This window comes from Ictalurus furcatus, chromosome 28, assembly GCF_023375685.1.
Source record: "Ictalurus furcatus strain D&B chromosome 28, Billie_1.0, whole genome shotgun sequence".
Lineage (NCBI taxonomy): Eukaryota > Metazoa > Chordata > Actinopteri > Siluriformes > Ictaluridae > Ictalurus > Ictalurus furcatus.
The window spans coordinates 13,387,620-13,409,107 of NC_071282.1; the positions used below are offsets into that span (position 1 = coordinate 13,387,620).

The window sequence follows — 21,488 nt, forward strand, 5'->3', positions numbered from 1 at the left end:
TATATCCTCATACCATAAGCAAAATAACTTTACATAATACTCAAATGTATATTAACTGTGTATAACTTACCAATAGCGGAGTTCAGTCGGTGCCCGAAGCATTGTCGCCTTGTCCATCTGTTCAACTCAGCGGCTTGAAATGAAGCCCACATTTTCTCCCGTACTAAACGGCATCATGTCCTTAGCCCAAAAATTTGTGGCAGCCTTAGTAATGTCTTTATATCGTTTAGACTGTTTGTCCTGAGGCATGAATGCAGCGATCCGCGTTTGCTGCATGGATTTCTCTTTTGACACGGCTGGTGATGGGGTGGCGGTGATATTTCAGAGACAGGTTGGCTTAAACCTTTATGATGCCTCATCTTCTGACTCTCAGAATATTCTATCGGGTGGAACTGCTTCAGATGGTGGAACAGATTTGACGTGTTCCCGCTGCTAGTCGGCACCGCTCTCCGACACATTTTGCAGCGCACTGAAACCTGAAGTTTATCAGAGCTTAGATAGGCCAACCACTTCCATACCACAGAATTAGTCTTTCCTCTCTTATCGACTATTTCGTCTGCTTTCTCTTCACTTGTGGAAGCTCGCTCAATCGCAATTGTATCACGGTCAGGGGTACTCATATAGCGAAAACTTGCCGTGTTGGAGCTTAGCTTAACACTGCCGAGCACTGGCTGCGTGCCTGTGGTTTACGTCATCACGCACGTAGCTAATTGTGTTCTGCTCATTCTCCTCGGCTTGAATACAACAAACTGACTCCTGCGCCCTGAACGTCAGTCAGTGACAAATGTTTTAATGTATATCGAAATATCGGAAATGTGTTTAAAAATCATATCACCGTTATTGAAAAAAATTATATCGCGATATATATTGATATTGAATTATTGTCCAGGCCTACCATACACATATACTGTATGCTAATCAGTGTCGTGTTGTACAATAACTGAGAGTTTAGATTAAGATACTGATCTGGTCTCAAAGGAGTATCAAACTATTCTCTACGTATTGTAGCGTTACTGATTACCAAAGATAATAATTTTATGGTAATAACAGAAAAAAAATGATTTCCTTGACACTGGCGAAATTGTTTACTGCACACTGGCATAAACAAAACAAATTGTTTACTCGATACAGGCAATGGAAACCAAAGGTAGAGGTGTGAATCATTGTGTGAACATTGTCTCAAAGCAGTTTTATAGAAACATATATGTCGTTGGACAGGTTACAGATTTGAAGTGTGTGAATTTATCCCTATTGTGCGAATCCGATGGCGACGGCGGTGAGGAAAATCTCCCTGAGATGATATGAGGAAGAAACCTTGAGAGGAACCAGACTCAGAAGGGAACCCGTCCTCATCTGGGTAACAATGGATAGTGTGAAAGTAAAGGAAAGTTCATTATGGTTTTTATATAAAGTCTGTTTGTTGAACTAGTCCACTGTTCACTATAGGAGACCTGAGTGCAAAATCATATGTGGTAATTGCACTCCCAAGGCCATAGTAGCAACCATAGTCCCAGCAACCATAGCGAGAATGTCAGTGTGGAATTGAGGTCCAAAACCATTTCATGGTACTTCAAGTGGTACCATCCTAAGCAATCTCCAGGCTGTAGCCTCCAGTTGATGAGAGCTCCATCCAGAGGTAGGGCATCAGGATGGATCAAGTAGGTCCGGAGAGCAGAAAGGGTCAGGATCACTGGCACCTCCATAAAATCATGTGTGGCTTGACACAAGGAGAGAGGGAGAGGGAGGTAAAGAGAGGGAGAGATCATTAGGCACGCTTACTATAACACATGTTTCACATCAGCTGAGACTTGTCCTGTCTACTTTGAGCGCCATGAAAATTAGGCCTGAAAATGTGTCCTAAAAGGCTTTGTGGTTTGTCTCTCGTGGGTGTTTGGAGACTGCTACCCTTGTTGCTTGTGGTTGTGCACTTGTAAATGTTCTTACATGAGATGGCAGTAGCTAAAATGGATAAATTATATATATATATATATATATATATATATACTACTTGTATTGTTCTCTGCTTGATATATTGCTTTTTCATTTTAATTCGCTTTGGATAAAAGCGTCTGCTAAATGAATAAATGTAAATGTAAATGTAAATGGATGCCACGACTGGAGGAACATAAAATTTCGAGAAACCTTTGAGAGAAATCCTCATATTTTAACCATACTGTACTTGTAAACTAGAGTTTAAACACATACTGTATGTGAATTAGTCTTAAAGATTTTAAAAAACAGCATACACTGATCAGCCATAACATTATAACCACCTGCCTAATATTGTGTAGGTCCCCCTTGGGACACCAAAACAGCTCTGACCCGTCTAGGCATGATCTCCACAAGACCTCAGAAGGTGTGCTGTGGTATGTGGCACCAAGATGTTAGCGCAGATCCTTTAAGTCCTGTAAGTTCTGTATGTTTCTCAAACCATTCCTGAACAATTATTGCACTGTGGCAGGGCACATTATCCTACTGAAAGAATCCACTGCCATTAGGGATTACTGTTGATATGAAGGGGTGTACAATGTTTAGGAAGGTTTTAAACAACCCTGCGCTCTACAACACTGAAAGATCTTCAACTTAACTTTAAATATTATCACCTGATACTATTAAGATTATAATAGGTGCATGTTGATGAGGTTAAACAGGTAAAAAAAGGTGCTTACTCCTGTCAATGAGCCATGCCTGATGTGATGCCTGAAGCTCTCTCAGATTAAAGGAGTCATGTCTTCATTGTGATTGATGGATCAGGGACCAATCAGTGACCAGGCATTATTCAAATAATAAAAGTGTACAGTTTTATAGTTTTAAACCAAAAACCATGAGATGTCCATTCCAATGGATGAAGGGTCTGTCCATAAGTGAGTTTTTAAATGTACACTACAAAGTTTTTGTGATGAAAAATTAAACTACTATAAGTCATGTCAGAACTCTTCCCACCATCAATGTGGAATTACAATGCATTTTAACAAATTAAGTGAAAAAAATCAGAAACATTTTAGGGAAAAAAGTTATAATAACCTGGTTGCATTAGTGTGGACACCCTTTTATAATCAGGGATGTGAGTGTGCTCAGAGTGAACCAAACACATTCAATCTCATGTTCAAAAGTATCACACCCACACCAGAATCCACCAAGAACTCCATTTCCCAGAACACACTGCGGCATCCTGGTTTGCGTATTTTGGATTGTGTCTCTGAATTACTGTTTGCTGATCACCTGACCTTGTGCCTGTTCCGTTTTTTTTTCATTTTGGATTTGTCTGCCAGTTTTTGAAAACAAATTCTAAACTGCAATTGCATCCATCTCCAACTCTGTTGCATGACAAGTCATTATCACACATCTGTGAAATTACCATCAATTAAATTATTCAGACTAACCCCAAATAAAGACCAGATGTTTCTGTAGGATGTTCTTGACATCTTGGTTTCATCTGACTGCTGAAGCCATGGTCTGCAAAGAACTGAAAAAGCCTGTACAGGGTCTCACTTTCGGAAGTAATCGATCAGGAAAGGGGTACAAAAAAAAATTCCAAAATATTAAATGTACCATGGAACACCATGAAGGCCATCAAACAGCAAGTGGAGAAAATGGAGCACCACAGTGGTATCAGCAAGAACAGCATGTCCCTCCACAAATTACAAAAGGACAAACAAAAACTTACCAGAGAGACTGCCAAGAGACCAATTGCAAAATTAAATGAGTTGCAGGAATATCTGACAAATACTGATTACTCTCTGTATGTGAAAACAATCTCTCGTATTCTTAATATGTCTGGGCAGTGGGATAGGGAGGCTAGATGGAAACCCTTTCTCACACGCAAAAAAAACATCCAAACCAAACTAAATCACCCCAGATCATATGGCAAAATGTGTTATGGTCTGATGAGACCAAGTCCAAAAAGTATAACAATTCCATAATTCCAAAAGATATGTCTGCTGTAAAAACAACAAAAACACACACACACACACACACACACACCCCAAAGAACACCATACCCACAGTGAGTGGTGGTGACAGCGTCATGCTTTAGGGCTGCTTTTCTTCAGCCAGAACTGGGGCTTTTATCAAGATGGAGAGAATCATGGATAGCTATAAATACCAGCTGATTTTTAGTGCAAGACCTGATGAAAAGGAATTTCACATTTCAGTACGACAATGACCCAAAGCATACATCAAAATCCACAAAGGAACGGCTTAACTAAAAGAAGATCAATGCTTTTGAATGGCCTATCAAGCGCCCAGACCTGAACCCAACTAAAAATCAGTGGGGGGACCTGAAGCTGGCTGTGCACAGGAGATGGCCTCACAAGTTGATGGTTACAGAAAAAGACTGAGTGGTGTAATAAAATCAAAGGGTGCTTCACAAAGCATTCATTTAGGGGTGTGCACACTTATGCAACTAGGATATCGTTTTTCAAGTTTTTTCTTTTTCCATAAAAAAAAGTTGCTGACTGTATTTCACTTTATTTGTATACTTTGCAAGTGTACATTAAAGGTCAGAAAAGATCTGACATGATTTATCTTAGTGTCATTGTTTTACTTCACAAAAACCTGCCATTTTAACAGGGGTGTGTAGAATATTTATATCCATTATACATATTATATATCATATCAAATGACACAAAGTTCAACATCCGTCTATTTTTTCTTACCATCCATTCACACATTCGTACACATATGTGCCTTTATCATCTTACACATAAACAGAACAGCACTTTCTGAGAGCCGAACTTGAAACTAGAGATGCTCAGGTACCAGTGAAGGGTTGGCTTTCAGCTCTCCCTCTCTCTCCTTTTTCTCGCTTCCTTGCTCCTCTTCATTCTTTGTGCTGATAGCAGCAGGGACCAGGTGTCAGGGGATACATTAATATACAGTAGTGATGCCTTTCTCAGGTCTTATATGAACTGTAGGAGAAAAGCCAAATACTTATAGACTTGGAGATGAACGACCCTGTATCTTTGCAGCCGGACGCTGTTTTTCCCCCCTCCTTCTCTTGCACGAGGTTCTTATGTGTAACTCCAACAGGTGGAAAATTGTCCCGTGAGGTACCAGCTATCTGAAATCACAGGACAAAATCTACTGCCTTTTTGGTGATAAAACTCATATTTTGTGGGGATTATATTATTTGTCTTGTGAGGGCAAGAAAAAGCCTGCAATTATCTAAGGTATGTTTCTCATCTTAATGATCTCGTCCTAGATATTGTTATTTTTTAGAAGTTTTGCTTACATGTTTGTAGCTACTGAGATGAACCAAAAATGGACATTTAACAAACTGATGTGTGATTTTTGATTAAAACCACGGCTGATGGGGACTTTTAAATTTGAAAAGATGGAAAGTTGTGTGTTCTGTGGGAACCTTTTTTTTTTTTTTTTTTTTTTTTTGCATTATCCTAGTATTCATACACTTTGGATAAATATATAAATATATAAGCCATCCTATTTGTTGTCTGGGTTTAATTGATAGCATATTAAAATGATTAAATCTTTATTATAATGGACTGATGCTGACAGATGCAAGGAAGTGGAAGGCATTTATAAATGACAAAATCTTGACAGAGAGACAGACAGAGACCAAGAGCAAGAGCAAGCACGAACAAAGAATTGCTCTTTTTCCAGTATTTTATTTGTGACTTGTTTTAATAGGCAATGTTTGTGTGAACCTGAGATCTTTCAGCTCAGAGTTGGGAAGAAGAGGAAAGAAAAGGGAGGGGAAGCATGAGCAACACAAAAGGCAACATTATTCCCCTGCGAATCCATGAATGGCGTATTGAAAAACATAACACTGGAGACTAGATTATTTTTCATGCTTCATAACTAGAGTGTTTGTCTGCTGGCTTAGAGTGCTCTGCGAGAGCAGCGTTTAAAAAATGGGGAAAATTAGTGCATGGCTGTGTTAAAAAATCAGCAGGCCCTAATTGCAGAGAAAAGAAGCCATGTGATGGGATTTTATGAACAGCTTAAAATGTCCACAGCCGAGTAGCAATGCAGAGAAGTGAGAGTCACCAGGGGGAAGTGAGTAGGATTCAGAAAAGAGAGGGATTTGGGTTTCGATGAGAGATGCATGCACCTTAACACTAAAAGTACGGTATCATTACCTGTTTCTGATATTGTCGTCATCCGGATTTTACATTTCTGTTGAACTCTTTGAAGGCACCTGAGTCAGCTAATCATCTAGTGCTTCATGGGCTGGTCAATCAGTAGCTAATGGTAATGACTTAAATGTTGAGTGTTCAAATCACAGGACTTGTCAGAGAAAGAAATGTAGCTAAGGAGAAACATTAGTGAATTTAAACTTCAGTTGTGGGTTAAGCAGAATTAGCAGAATGCTATTTCACAAAACTACATTTTCTGGTGAAATAATGTCATTTAAACACAATGAAATTCATAACTCCGGTAGTGGTATTATTTTTGTGCTGTGTTGGTTTCGGAATTGATCAGCCCTTGCTGATCCTTTTAATCATTTATTCATCTTTAGTATCTGGGTATTGGTGGATCCGGAGCCTGCTCCAGGAACACTGGGCATGAGGCAGGAATACACCCTGGAGAGGATACCTGTCCATTCACACATTCATTCACAAATAGGGACAATTTAGGGACACCAATACGCCTATCCAAAATAATGTTTTTGGGAGGTGGAAGGAAACCAGATAACCCAGAGAAACCTAAGGGAGAACACACAAAGCTCCACACACACAGTAACCCAAGATCAGAAAGGAAGTGGGGTCCTTGGAGTCACGTGCTGCACCACCATGCCACGAATTCCTTTTAATATACAGTAGCATGTAAACAGTGTGGTGAGTGAGTAGCAGCTTTACTACCATGTTTTTTTTTTTCATGGATTATTTGAGTGAAGTACTTTGGGGGTTAGATATCAGTTATGCTACCTTACGCTTGTTGCACTGCAAAATAGCCTTTGTGTGCCTTGAACCCTGTTTAATAATGATTATAATTATTATTAACATTATTTTGATTACTGTCCTGAAGAGGAAGTCTAAAAGCAACATCTACAAACCAGCTGTGGACCAGCATTATTGAATCCTGGTACTTAAAAGAGCAGGCTTGGCACCTCTGTAGCATAAAAACAAATTCATAAATCACGAAACAGTGTTAAAGTAATTACTGTAAACACTACACAACTGAGGTGTAGTGAGTTCCAGTGTGCATGCATGTACAGAGAACAGTATTTGTGTATTTACCCACACCAACTATTGTGCAGCCTTTTCTGGTTTCTTTGAGCCACCACACCCCCCCACCCTCATATTATTCCCCCCTCGATTACCTCCATCACTGGACAGAGGGAGACGAGAGGCGCCCGGCTGGTGTCATCGGCTGCCTAAGCATTCTGGAGAGCCCCAGTGAAAGATTCGCAGGAAGCAGCCCTTGGGTCCCAGAAACAGGCAGCAGAAACAGCTTTTTGTGCCCTCGGCCCCGGAATGTCCACTATCTGCCTAGGCCCAATATCAAATTCTCTGCTCGTCCTGGGATCCTGTGCACCAGCTTGCTGTTTGCTCACATTCCAATGGAAGGTCAGGAGGGATTTGGGAAAAACAAAACGGAAAAATGAAAAGAAAAAAAAGGTCACATGGACTCATCTTCAGCATGACTGATAGACATATATGAGTTGTGTAACAGCAGGGTTAGAAGATGTTCCTTGCAAGAGCTTTCACTGTCAAGTTGCTTCCAGAAATGTATGCTTTATAGTAAAATTTCCAGTATTTTGGGCAAGTATACAATAAACAGTTGTGCACACTGTTGTCTATGTGTATGAGTTTTCAGGTTGCTAATATATCAATATTACCACTTAGAAGCTTAGTTTCTCCACTACAGCTCTTAGTATTTAATATCCATAGATGTGGAGATATGAATACTTCTTTAAAATGTATCATTTTTTTAGTTTTCATAAATTTAATATGACAGCATGGTGGTGCAATGTGTAGTGTTGCCATCTTATAGCGCCAGGGTCCCCGGTTTGATCCGGAGCTCGGGTTACTGTCTGTGTGGAGTTTTGCCTGTCAGCGAATGTGTTTGTGGATTCACAATATTGTTTTGCTTAAACAGCATTGTGTATCGACTGCAGTTGTTATTGTTAAAACAAAAATCTATTTACTTCAAGCCACATAGCCCTATGGACATAATAGCTGTCCAATCAGAGCAGAGAGAGCAGTGCTGAGGACCAGTATTCCAGACACTGGAGGAACACTTATATCTTTTGAAATCTGACAGAACATTATATGAAAGAGTGTTCACACAAAAAAATTATCTATGTTAAAAGATATGAAAAGATAAAGTGGTACTGTCCATACACACAGTATATACATATACAGTATATAGTATATATGTATAAGGTGTATACATATAGTGTATGTATATATTTAATACATATGTACTATACATATATGTATAGTGCATATGTATACAGGATATACATATACACAGTATGTACATATGTGTGTGTGTGTGTGTGTGTGTGTGTGTGTGTGTGTAGGTATCCGGGTGGCTCCTTCCTCAGACTGCCATGCGAGGCCAGGGTGTGTTCAGTAGTGTGTACAGGCGTTGGAAAGCCTCCACATGTCTCCTCATCTCTCTACTAGCCTCACTACTGCTGCTGGCCTTTAATATGCGCCTACCACTTGGTGAATACACAGGATGTGTGTGTGTGTGTGTGTGTGTGTGTGTGTGTGTTTGTGTGTGTGTGGCTTGCGTGTGAGCCGAAAAGCAACCTGCGTCATCCTTAACAAAACAGAACTGAGAAGGGAGTCGATCATTTCATCACAATTAAGTCTTTAAAAAGATCAAGGCAGAAAAAGCCTCGGCATTAATCTGACCTGAAGCAGGCTGAAGGTGGAGATTCTTGAAGAGTGGAGATATCCTCAGTATCTTTCACAGATATATCTTCCATTGTGGACCCTGAAGAGATTAAACATTTAGTCATCTTCATCTTCAGCTTCAATGTTGATGCTACTCCAAGTATATCTCGCTGTAAAATACTGTAAAAGTAGATGTAGTTAAAACAGTCAGTGTATGTACTTTTGTATCATTATCATGATCGTATCATATCTTTCATAGCAGTTTCTTCAAATGAGATGGAACACAAATAAAGTGCTAGATGCTTGCAGAAGGGAAAGTTGAGGAAATAGACCTCTCGAGAGGATGTGTGTGTGTGTGTGTGTGTGTGTGTGTGTGTGTGTGTGTGTGTGTGTGAATTCAAATGTTGATCTTGAAAGTATATTTGAGTTTCTACACTTTCTACAGTTTATGGGCTTTGAATAATGGGTCTCAGTTTGCCTTGCATTTTTTCTCTCTCTTGCAGATCACAAAGTGATGAGGCGATCAGTTCTTAGTAAGCAAACCATCTTATTACTATTCAATTCACATAAAAATTCTTAACTTGTATTTCACATAGTTAATGAAATTGATTCTCATTCATAGTAACCTAGGTTTAATCTACCTACATACAGTATACATAGCTTTGTACAGAAGGGATTTCATTTGAATGAATAATAGTAAAACTGACCAATAAACTGACCTAAATGGCCTAAGGCTGTGATGTAAAAGCTTTCTGATGGTGCCGTTGTATGGCACGGAAATTAATTACTGTGCACAGGGTATCTGTATGGGGAGATGTGAAGGTCTTGTCCTTGCATGACATCGTGAAAACAAAGTCTTAATTATAGCCAACCAGTGTTAACTGAAATTGGTTATATAGGGAGCTGAGGCAAAGCCAGAGATTTTTATGATTGCAGCACGGAATATAGTATGAATATAAACTAAACATTCAAATATTGTACTTGGTGTATTAGGTAAACATGAACCATTTAAGCTTTACACCCACACAACCCAAACCAGTTACATTGAATGTAAAGATCTGAAATGTCTTCATATCATATAGACAAGCACTTTTCCTAGTTTTATTAAAACTGCAGTTAGATTTTTGATGTTAATGATACTTAAATTACAGACATTTGATTTAAACCTATTCAATATAAGTGGCTTGATTTGGCTTATAACTTAGAACCATAGTACCCTAATAATAACTTTCGTTTTTGATGTCCATCACTGTAATGTGATTCAAAAAATTATGGACTCCTTGGCATTACTTCCTTCATACCTGGTGTAACACCTGGCTTTGTAACACATACAGCAACAATTATAAAAAATAAATAAATAAATAAATAAAAAGGCCATAGAACAGAGACTTGACTTGCAGTCATGTAAGCACAGAGTAGTTAATAGGTACATACTATACATGCATAAATCTGGTAAAGTATTTAGAAAAATTGGTGGGGGACAAATCCGTACTAATTTCGATGTTTTGATGTAGATCTGCAGTTCTGTGGTCCTTGTAATAGTTTTTCTCTTAAATGTTGTACTTCACAGATGTATATTTTATAATCATATTTTGCTGATGTCATGATGTGCATTGCTATGTTTATGTCTGCTCTGTACTGAGTCTAGCTACTAACACAGACTGAGCTAAATTGGCTTCCTGTTTCATTGGGTTTAAAATTACAGGAAAATAGATATAGTAGATAGGGAGTACTGTAACTATGGAGGGCCAAGAACCTCCTTTCAACAAATAATTTGACTAAAATCTCTCTCTCTCTCTCTCTCCCTCTCTCTCTCTCTCTCTCTCAGGCAATAACAACAGGACAGTCGACACCCAGAGTCTATGTGAGCCTATTCTCACGCCTTAATTTCCTCTCCTCTAACACACTTCAGACAAAGAATACATCTTTTAAAAAACAAAGACACACACACGAAAATGAAAGGGAGGCAGAGAAAGATAGGGAGGAAGGATCACATAAAGATCCAAGGCACAAAAAAACAGGTCACTTCCCCGTGTTCTCAATTTACATAATCCTCTTTTCCATCACTGTGCCACCTCTCTCTCTCTCTCTCTCTCTCTCACTCTCTCACTCTCTCTCTCTCTCTCCCTTTTCCATCTTATTCATTTCTGGGAGTCGTATTTCATATTTAGCCTTATTTTGTGCCTTAAATCAATGAGGATTAGAAGCATTCTTGTGATGAGCTATCATTATATTATTATATATAGCTTCCCTCTTGTGTTATTAGTAGCAGACAGTAAGGCACTAGAGCGTTCATGCCTATAGCAGGTGGAATTCATACACAGATGGATGGAAGACACAACCAGGATTATATGATTGATGAGCAGTCTGAGCAGTTTATCCCAAGGTTCTGCCAGGTTGGCAGTGAGAGGAATAGATACAAGCAGGTCAAGGCAGGCACTGGTGGGAGTTGGAGAGGAATATGACCAATATACTAGTTATTCTGTATCTGGTTATAATTTATTGATTAACAAGTTGGCAGAATATTAAAAAATTTTTGTATCTCTTTTTTTTAAAACCTAATATCCTCCTGGACAAACCAATTGAAGTCACTGATTATTATTCAGTTATTCAGCTTAAAATGTGTTATTCAGTTAGTACTATGAAACAAAATATGACAAATATGTAGTTATGTGAGTGACAAATGTCTTGACTGAAGCTAAATTAATAAGACAAAAAGTTCTAGGCTCTCAAGCGGTGCAACAGAAAGGAATTAGCGCTATTGTCTAGAAGAACTCAAGATTGCTAGTTCAAATCCCAACAATGCCATGGCCATCCATGGCCAGGAGACCAAAAGAGCAAAACTGCAAAACGTGCTCTCTGGGTTTTCCTCTTAGTGTGTGATGCTGCATGAACAGCAGTTTGAAAAGATGCTATTGGCTAGCTTCGTATGTCTCAGAAGAAGTACATGTTAGCCTTCACATTCCTCAGTTGGTAGCAGTTGTATGATAGAAGAGAGCTAGCTGGTGGGTGGGAATTGGCCAAGACTAAATTAGGTTGAAAATGAAAAAAAGGGAAGTTCTGGAAAGTTTTCAGGGTTTTTTTCTTTGCACCTCCAGTGTTGGGCGTTCGAATCCTGTCTCCACCCTGTGTGTGCGGAGTTTGCATGTTCTCCCCGTGAGTCCATTGACATGCATTGTAGGCTTATTGGCATTTCCAAATGGCCTGTAGTGTGTGAATGTGTGTGCCATTGTGCCCAGTGATGGGTTGGCACCCTGTCCAGGGTGTCCCCTGCATTGTGCCCCAAATTCCCTCCAATAGGCTCCAGGCTCCCCCGCAACTCTGTGTAGGATAAGCGGTATAAAAAATGAATGGATGAATAGGCCTTCCAGCCTGATTAAACAGATTCAATAAGTCACTAAGTAATGAAACTAAGGATTTTGTTTCTGTAGGGTAGAGTGTAAACATGAATGAGATGTGCTGCGATTAAAGCAAAATGGACAAAGTGGCTTACAAAAAAAAATCGTTCACCATTCCTCTACAAATGACTGACTTGGACCTACTAAAACGTTAAGCAAAAATACTCAAAACTGAAACATAATGGCATAATGGCAATGACCATTGGTCAGGGGAAAGAAAATTGTTAAGGAAAGCCCCATACCTTTTGGGGAGAAAGTACAAGTACTTTATGTTTCACTTTCATAATAAATCAAAACACATTGACAATGTTTCTGTCGCTAAAGGTGATTCTTTTCTAAAGAATGCTTTAAAAAAGAAAACACAACCATCTCCTCCTCAAATCCCCAAATTAGCCTTTTCCTTTCAAGAAAAATATTTCACCACACATTGTTTATCCCACCTGTCCTTACTGCTCACCACTTCATTCTCCCCATCCTCCTGCTCCTTTAGTGCGGCTGGTAAATGGCAGGAGCCGGTGCGAGGGTCGTGTCGAGGTGCAGTACAATGGTACATGGGGCACGGTGTGTGATGATGACTGGGACATGGTGGATGCCAACGTGGTGTGCCGACAGCTGGAGTGCGGTCTGGCTGTGGCAGTGGGCACAAGCTCTCGCTTTGGACAGGGCTCCGGGCCCATCCTGCTTGATAACGTTGACTGCAAAGGGGGAGAGATGGACCTGAGCCTGTGTGGCAATCAAGGCTGGGGCATCCATAACTGCTACCATTATGAGGATGTGGCTGTCACCTGCAAAGGTAAAGCCAAATCAGTGGAACTCTTACTTTTCTACATTTCAAATCGAAAAAATAACAAAAAAATATTGTCTATCTAGTGAAATATTGTCTATCTTGCTAACAAAGGACTTGCAATGTATTCTTTTTGTTGGTCACATGATGTGAAATGTGAAAGGTGTTGTCTATCTATCTATCTATCACTACAGGTAACACTGTGTTAGGGCCTCAAGAACTGTCTGAGGAGCCCAGCACTCCAGCTCGCAGGAACTCTGGTTTATGTAAGTCACTGATACTCAAAGAGTCTTCATGTTGTGATGTTAAAGCTCCAGAAAGGATGAGAATGAACATATATTTTCTTGTGCTGGCATTGTGCAGTCTAGAATCAAAAGGCAGTCCAACTGCTGAGGCAATGCAATATACAGAATTAGTCTTATATGCAAGATTGCAATATTTATATGAAAAAAAATGGAAAAGGCATTTGACCAAAAAGCTTTGGCCACTTTGCTACTTCAGAGATTTCAGTACTAAAATGATTCTCGTGCTTATTCAGTGTATCCATTATCTGATCTAGGGCCAAGTATTGAAGTCATTCCACCAGTCTTTAAGATTATACTGTACATTCGCACATTGCCTTGAATTACTGCTATTTGACACTCACCAAGTTTTAGAAATGAACCACTGGATAGCAAACCCTTTTTCTGACAGCAGGGGACGGTTCAATCCGGTTGGTGGGCGGCTTGGACCACTGCCAGGGCCGGGTGGAAATCTACTACCGGGGCAGCTGGGGAACAGTATGTGATGATGACTGGGGCATGCGAGATGCGGCTGTGGTGTGCCAGCAGGTTGGATGTGGCCCTGTCGTCACCTACACCACCAACGCTTACTTTGGCTATGGTAAAGGTCTTATCCTGTTGGACAATGTACACTGCAGTGGCTCAGAGAGCCAACTGGCCGCATGCTACAGCCTTGGATGGGGGATTCATAACTGCGGCCATCACGAGGACGCTGGAGTCATCTGCACAAGTAGGTTTAAGTATACAGTCCGCAAGGGCTGGATTAACTAAAATTCCCATACTTTAGATAGAAAGCAAATGTGATTGAATTATTACGGAAAGTTGCGAAGCTGGAGGCACACATATTCAAACCCTTAAAGTTTGGGGATTTTTACAAGTTTATAGCAAAAGAGTTATGCAAAAGTTGTAATAATGAAACACAAAAGTCTCTTGTAGCATCAGCTGGTGACTTCAGAACTTCTGCCACTATGTCTATCTCCTTATTTTTCTCCTCTCTCTCTCTCTCTCTCTCTCTCTCTCTCTGTCTCTCTCTCTCTCTCTGTCTCTCTCTGCAGGACTGACCACCACCACTGCTCCTCCTGTGAACACAGAGACCATAGACAATGCATTCTTCCATACTGAAATCCCAGCAGGTATAAATTGCATTGAGGTGTTATCATTACCTGCTGGCATACAGTGGGGTCCAGAAGTCTGAGATCATACTGAAAATTTGGGAAGGTTTTAGGATTTTGAAAAATGGAAAGAAAAAAGAAAGGAAATGTTCGATATACATAATATACATTATTAAAAATTCTTCATCACTTTTCCTTCAGTCTTACCTCTTCAAATGAAGCACATGTTTAGATGACACTCTGATGGATTTGATCTAACATGATTGCCAGGTTTTACACAAACTTACTCCATTAAAGCAAAATAGTGACGTACCAAATCCTAAGAAATTCTGAAATTCATTTAACTATTCCTATAACTATTCCTATAATGTCATATATATATATATATATATATATATATATATATATATATATATATATATATATATATATAAAAATTTGAAGAAAATACAAAATAGATTTAATGATCTCAGACTTTTGAAGACATTTCACTGCACATATATCAGTGTACAGAGAGCCAGGTGACTGAAGCGGCTTGCATTTTCAGTCGATCGAATTAAATAACTCATCTGCTAGCACACACACACACACACACACACACACACACACACACACACACACACACACCACAAATATGTACAAGGCTCAGAGACACGTACACAATGCATTCACACACCAGTAGGCGTCAACAAGAGGAGTACCCTTTTGCAGTACCTCTCTTAGCTCACAAGTGGGCGATATTTTGCAGAATAGATATGAGACTGTGATTAATACACCACTTTGTGGCCTTTTTTGCTTTCTATCTTTGGAATATGCTTTTTTTTCATCTTCTTTCTTCAGAGACAGGAATGACTGTTCCAGTTACAGAGACAACACCAGCTAATCCAACCACATCCTTTACCACAAGAGGTAACAAAATGCACTGTCACAATATCAGAGTCTTCTATATTTCATTTTAAGGCTACAGAGTAGCAGTGGTCTGGCCTGATCAAAATGGCCATCTTCAGCAATGACTCAACATTCGGATTTCGTTTCCATGCTGAGTTTTGCTGAGATGTATCACCAAAACATTACACATTTATTACTGTAAAGATAAGGTATTTTCTATGTAAAAGAAACAATAAAATTCTCTCTTGACATCTCTCCACTCCTGCATCCAGAGCAGCACACCGTCCGTGTGGTGAATGGGAACAGCAGCTGTCAGGGGCGCGTGGAAGTCTTCTACGAAAACATCTGGGGCACAGTGTGTGATGATGAGTGGGACATGGACAATGCTCAGGTGGTGTGCAGGCAGCTGGGGTGTGGACCTGCCATGGCAGCCATTCCACTGGCTTACTTTGGCTACGGCTCTGGTCCAATCCTACTCGACAACGTGGACTGTGACGGCAATGAGAGGCTTCTGGTTGACTGCTTCAACTTGGGCTGGGGACAGCACAACTGTGGACATCATGAAGACGCTGGAGTCATCTGCTCAAGTAAGTGAGAGACTAAACATAGGTGCAGCTTATAACTAATTCAACACGAAGATCTGAAAGGAAACAAGACCATGAGTTCAAACTTGAATTTAAGGGTTAATATAAATATTGAGGACACCTCCAGGGTTGGGGGTTCGATTCCCACCGTGGTCCTGTGTGTGTGGAGTTTGCATGTTCTCCCTGTGCTGCGGGGGTTTCCTCCGGGTACTCCGGTTTCCTCCTCCAGTCCAAAGACATGCATGGTAGGCTGATTGGCGTGTCCAAAGTGTCCATAGTGTATGAATGGGTGTCTGAATGTGTATGTGAGTGTGCCCTGTGATGGATTGGCACTCTGTCCAGGGTGTACCCCGCCTAGTGCCCGATTCTCCCTAGGATAGGCTCCAGGTTCCCCGTGACCCTGAAAAGGATAAGCGGTATAGAAGATGGATGGATGGATGGATAAATATTGAGGCTACACTGGGCACAGGCTCACCAAAACTGGACAGTTGAAGGACAGTTGAAAAACATCACCAGGTCTTTTTGAAATCTTTAAATACCCAGTTTCAGTGAGTCTGTACTCACTGTAGCAACAGATTCCTGTTCTTGGATGACAGGATTGGAACCCAATGTGACTCTCTGATGTTGTAGCCTCAAGGTTCAACATGTTGGGCATTCTAAGATGTTGTGAGCTTTTCTGCTAACCATGGTTGTAAAAAGTGGTTATTTGAGTTACTTGAAACAGTCTGGCCATTCTCATCTGACCTCTGTCATCAACAAGATGTATCCACCTGCAGAACTGCACTCAGTGGATGTATTTTTTTTCCCACACCATTTTGTGTAAACTATAGAGACTGCTGTACATGCAAATCCCAGGAGATCAGCAGTTTCTGAAATATTCAATCTGGCCTGTCTGGCACAAACAACCATGCCACAGTCAAAGTCACCGAGATCACATTTTGTTCTCCATTCTGTTTGATGTGAACTGAAGCTATTTTCCTGTATCTGGAAGGATGTCATTCACTCACTATTTACTAGTGACACACACACACACAAACACACACACACACACACTTACACTTTTCTGTTACCATTAAGTTTCGGTTTCATTTTCAGACTAATGTACTGTCACAGAACACCCCCCCCCCTTTCCACTCTTTCTCCATTCCTCTTTTCAAAACATAAACATGCCCATACATTCGTCCTTGCAGGTTTACTCTTTTATACAGTCTGATGAAGCAAAGAAGAAGCAAATACACTGTATATACACCCAGAAACAAACAGACAAATATTCTCTATTTTAATCCTACAACTCAGAACAGCATTAGAAACATGTCTCACTTCTGCAATCGATGACTAATGAAGTAGTGTTCCAGCACATGCAAACTACAGAAGCCAGTCAGGGAACATAAGCATCAACTAAGGCCCACAGCGGAAAAATCTCCAGCCAGTTTAGCCACGTGCAGCTGCAAAACCCCAAAAATATATGCAAGCGTGTGCTTAATATACACACATTCAAGTCAACCAAGCTAAATAAGGATGAGGAAGAAAAAATGCAGAGCAGAATAAAGTTTTACACAGCCCACGTGGGATTAGATGGAAAAGTGAAACGCTGAACTCATGTTACGAAGTTCTAGAGTCAGTTTTACAGTTCTAAGTACATGTAACTGGTATACAGTGATCATCCATAACATTAAAACCACTGACAGGTGACATGAATAACACTGATTATCTTGTTAGTTATCTTGTTAGAATAACACTGATTATCTTGTTATTATCTTGGGTCAGAGCATCTCTAAAATGGCAGGTTTTGTGGGATGTTCCTGGTATGCAGCGGATAGCACCTACCAAAAGCTGTCCAAGGAAGGACAACCGGTGAGCCAGTAATAGGGTCATGGGTGCCCAAGGCTCATTAATGTGCATAGGGAGCGAAAGCTAGCCTGTCCAATCCAACAGAAGAGCTACTGTAGCACAAACTGCGGAAAAAGTTCATGCTGGCTATGATAGAAAGGTGTCAGAACACAGTGCATCACAGCTTGCTGAATATGGGGCTGCGTCACACAGACCAGTCAGAGTGCCCATGCTGACCCCTGTCTGCCGCAGAAAGTGCCTACAATGGACACGTGAGCATCAGAACCGGACCATGGAGCAATGGAAGAAAGTGGTCTGGTCTGATGAATCAGACAGGTGGGTGTGCGTCGCTTACCTGGGGAAGAGATGGTACCAGGATGCACTATGGTAAAAAGGCAAGCAAGTGGAGGCAGTGTGATGCTCTGAGCAATGTTCTGCTGGGAAACCTTGGGTCCTGGCATTCATGTGGATGTTACTTTGATGGTATTCAATGGCAGTGGCCTCTTTGAGCAGGTTAATGCATCCTGCCAAACTGCAAAAATTGTTCAGGAATGGCTTGAGGAACATGACAGAGTGTTTACTCCAAATTCCCCAGATCTCAATCCGATCGAGCATCTGTGGGACATGCTGGACAAACAAATCCGATACATGGAGGCCCCACCTCACAATTAACAGGACTTAAATGATCTGCTGCTAACGTCTTGGTGTCAGATACCACAGCACACCTTCAGAGGTCTTAATGAGTCCATGCATCGATGGGTCAGAGCTGTTTTGGCAGCATAATGGGGAACTACACAATATTAGGCAGGTGGTTTCAATGTTATGTCTGATCAGTGTATATATTTAGGTATCCATGAGATTTAATTTTTTTATTCCACTAGATTGAGGCTAGTTACTGGAGTCTGTATTATACAGCCCTAGTCTACTTAGCATTACCCACAGGCAGGTGGCACAACATAAAAAATATATTTTTTATAAAATATTTGTAAAATATTTTCCTACTTTTTCTTTTTCCGCTTATGCTAATGCTAATGCACAATGCACTTATGCTAATGTACCTGCTAATGTACTCTAACGTTATCTCAGCTCTAGAGATGGAAAATCAGATTTCATTTAGTGAATGCACTATAAACATGCACTCAAACCAGACCAAACTAAAAGCACACAAGATTGTAGTGTAACCTTTTCATTTTGTCTTTTCAGCTTCCCCGGTCTGGGCGGGAACATCGAGAAGCTTTGGGGTGACTGATAGGATCATCACCACTCCCCCACCAGTAGAGGGTAAGGATGGAAACGCATTATGCACATTAGGGAAATTATTCATCTTTGAGCATGTTATTCAGTAACTACAAGGAATTATTTAGCAACACTAATGAAACCAGTAGGAAAGGTGTGTAGTTACCCAGAAAGACTGAGAAGCATAAATCAGAACCTGGAGTTTAAGATGTGACTCAAATGTATATATTTTTGTTTATGTTCTAGTTCTAGTTCTGTAACTAGTATTTATTTAGCATTTTTCTCTATTCTAATTATCTTCTCTCATATTCATTCACTTATTATATTTGTAGCTCTACTGCCTTTAGATTTTGGTTTAATTTTCTTTCCCTGTTGTCTTTTATTATTACTACGTAAAGCATTTTGAGTTGCCTCCTCCCTTTCTCTCTCAGTGATTTGATGTTTTGATGTAGGCCTTCATCCTGTTGCGTTCTGGGACTGGAGTCTCTTAAGTTAATCTTTAAATCTTTTACTGATTACCTGATCATTAGTTATTTCCCTTTTCTTCAATAAAAACCCTTTCTAAATTAAGCCCTAATACCTCTTGAGTTCACTAATGTACACTATTTTCCCCCTGTTTTTTTTTTTTCCCATTTTTGCATTATACAATTCATGTACTTAGTGCTTATACCACAACCTCTCTCTCTCTCTCTCTCTGTAGGTGCGATGAGGCTATCAGGTGGTCTAAACCGCTGTGAGGGCCGAGTAGAGCTCTATCAAAGCGGTGCATGGGGCACTGTGTGTGACGATGCCTGGGACCTCCCTGATGCGCAAGTAGTGTGCAGGCTGCTGGGCTGCGGTGATGCGATAGCCGCACAGGTGGAGTCCTTCTTTGGACCAGGTGTTGGCACTATTCTCCTGGACAATGTGAAGTGCACAGGCACAGAGCTGTCACTCCAGCAGTGCTCCCACATACCATGGGACGTGCACAACTGTGACCACTCAGAGGATGCTGGTGTGAGGTGCTCACTCACATGACTCTGCCCATCCACAGAAGCCACTCCCCTTCCCTCCGTGGTCTATAGAGCGGCAGGGAATGGAGTATGTAGACAACAGGACATGTACATTTTGTAAATATCCACTCCATTGATACGCTGAAGATATAAAAAGCTACTGGATGATCTGAAACCAAACGAAATGACAAATTATGCTTATATACAGAAATTGGTCGATTTTATTTTATTTATGCACTTTATGAATGTATGAATACCAAATACATATAAACTGTATGTATAAATATGACACACCTAATTTTTCCACATTTGTTATGTAAAAGTAATTGATACACAGTGGAAATACAAACTGTTATCCCCTATTTTTTTTTTCCTACGTACAATATTAAGATATTTAGTATGCAAGTATGTTATGCTAGGCATGCTTGCCATTGCATTGTGGAGCTGCTGGGACATTCATTATTCACATCACTATAAAAGTTTTGGCTAAAGCCTAAAATACTCAAAATACTAATAAATGGGTAATTAGAAAGGGTTTTTTTTTTTTTTTTTTTAAATATTCTATTAAATAAAAAGCTATAAATATTACACCAAAGGTCATCTAGAAAAAGATAACCTGAAAACATATGTCTATAGATATCTAGAATTAAAAAAAAAAGATATTCTCAGGTTTAAAGATCTCTAATTACATTAGGTAAACACGATCTCCCAAAGTGAGAGCTTCAGTTTTCACAGGAACATTCTTTATCATTACCTAACGCCACTCAAAACTGCGAGAGTAGTTTATATTGACTGATCAGGATTTTGTGTGGGACAGGACGTACATTTTGTGCAAATGTCTAAAATAAACACTGCAATGTGCTAATGTCTTAAGACTTGTTCTGGAAGCATAAATTATTCTGTAAAGCGTGTGTGGGCGTTTTTCTTTGTTTTTAGAAGTGATCACATTCATTGCAGGATGTAATGATTCTAATTTAACATTTGACCCCTGTGTCTGGACCGTTTTCAAACAACATGGGAAATATGATGTGTGCAACTGGACATTTTGTCGTTGCACAGTTTTTACAAAATGTGGGGGAATAAAGAATCTCTTGACATCTCTAAAATAGTTTTTTGATAAAACATACAATAAGACTTTAGATGTTTATTCTACAAACTTGGTGCTTAAAAATATTAAACATTTCATCACATTTTCGGCACTAACTTTGTGTGTGTGTGTTTCCTGTCCTTCCTTCCTTCCTTCCTGTCATTAGGTTCATGGCAATAATGATTTTGTCAGGTTAAGAAGAGGGTGGTCCTCATTATTGACACTGATTATTGGTGTTGGTGGATATGGGAATGAAATTCTGTGCTGCTTTTGGATTAGATTTGATGTATTCTCTAAAATAATCCACTGATGTATGCGAACAAAATATGTGATGTTGCATGAACAAAGGTGCAAAGAGTCAGCTTGGTTAATAAGAGAATGTCAGTAGTGGATAAATATTGGGTATTGGCCAAAACTCAGAGCTCTATTATTGATGCTGTAATAAAAATGGAAAAAAGTGGGATACGTGAATGAAGACAAGGT

General features: G+C 40.0%; 1 protein-coding gene across 1 annotated transcript; it reads left to right on the plus strand.

Annotated features, from left to right (window-relative positions):
- Window positions 1-11,107: 11,107 nt before the first annotated feature.
- LOC128603302 (scavenger receptor cysteine-rich domain-containing group B protein) lies at window positions 11,108-20,272 on the plus strand. The gene is made up of 9 exons (XM_053617611.1): window positions 11,108-11,209; window positions 12,605-13,004; window positions 13,190-13,261; window positions 13,689-14,006; window positions 14,332-14,409; window positions 15,229-15,297; window positions 15,549-15,863; window positions 18,894-18,971; window positions 19,627-20,272. Exons 1-9 carry the CDS (start codon window positions 11,108-11,110, stop codon window positions 19,941-19,943), a joined length of 1,749 nt encoding a protein of 582 aa, XP_053473586.1. The 3' UTR covers window positions 19,944-20,272.
- The last annotated feature ends 1,216 nt before the right edge of the window (window positions 20,273-21,488 follow it).

What these genes read in the sequence shown, in the direction of transcription:
- LOC128603302 (XM_053617611.1), top strand. Translation starts at nt 11,108, where the DNA reads ATGCCTATAGCAGGTGGAATTCATACACAGATGGATGGAAGACACAAC. An exon ending in TTATCCCAAGGTTCTGCCAG is followed by an intron (nt 11,210 to 12,604) that starts GTTGGCAGTGAG and finishes TCCCCAAATTAG; the next exon opens with CCTTTTCCTTTCAAGAAAAA. An exon ending in CGCTGGAGTCATCTGCTCAA is followed by an intron (nt 15,864 to 18,893) that starts GTAAGTGAGAGA and finishes TTGTCTTTTCAG; the next exon opens with CTTCCCCGGTCTGGGCGGGA.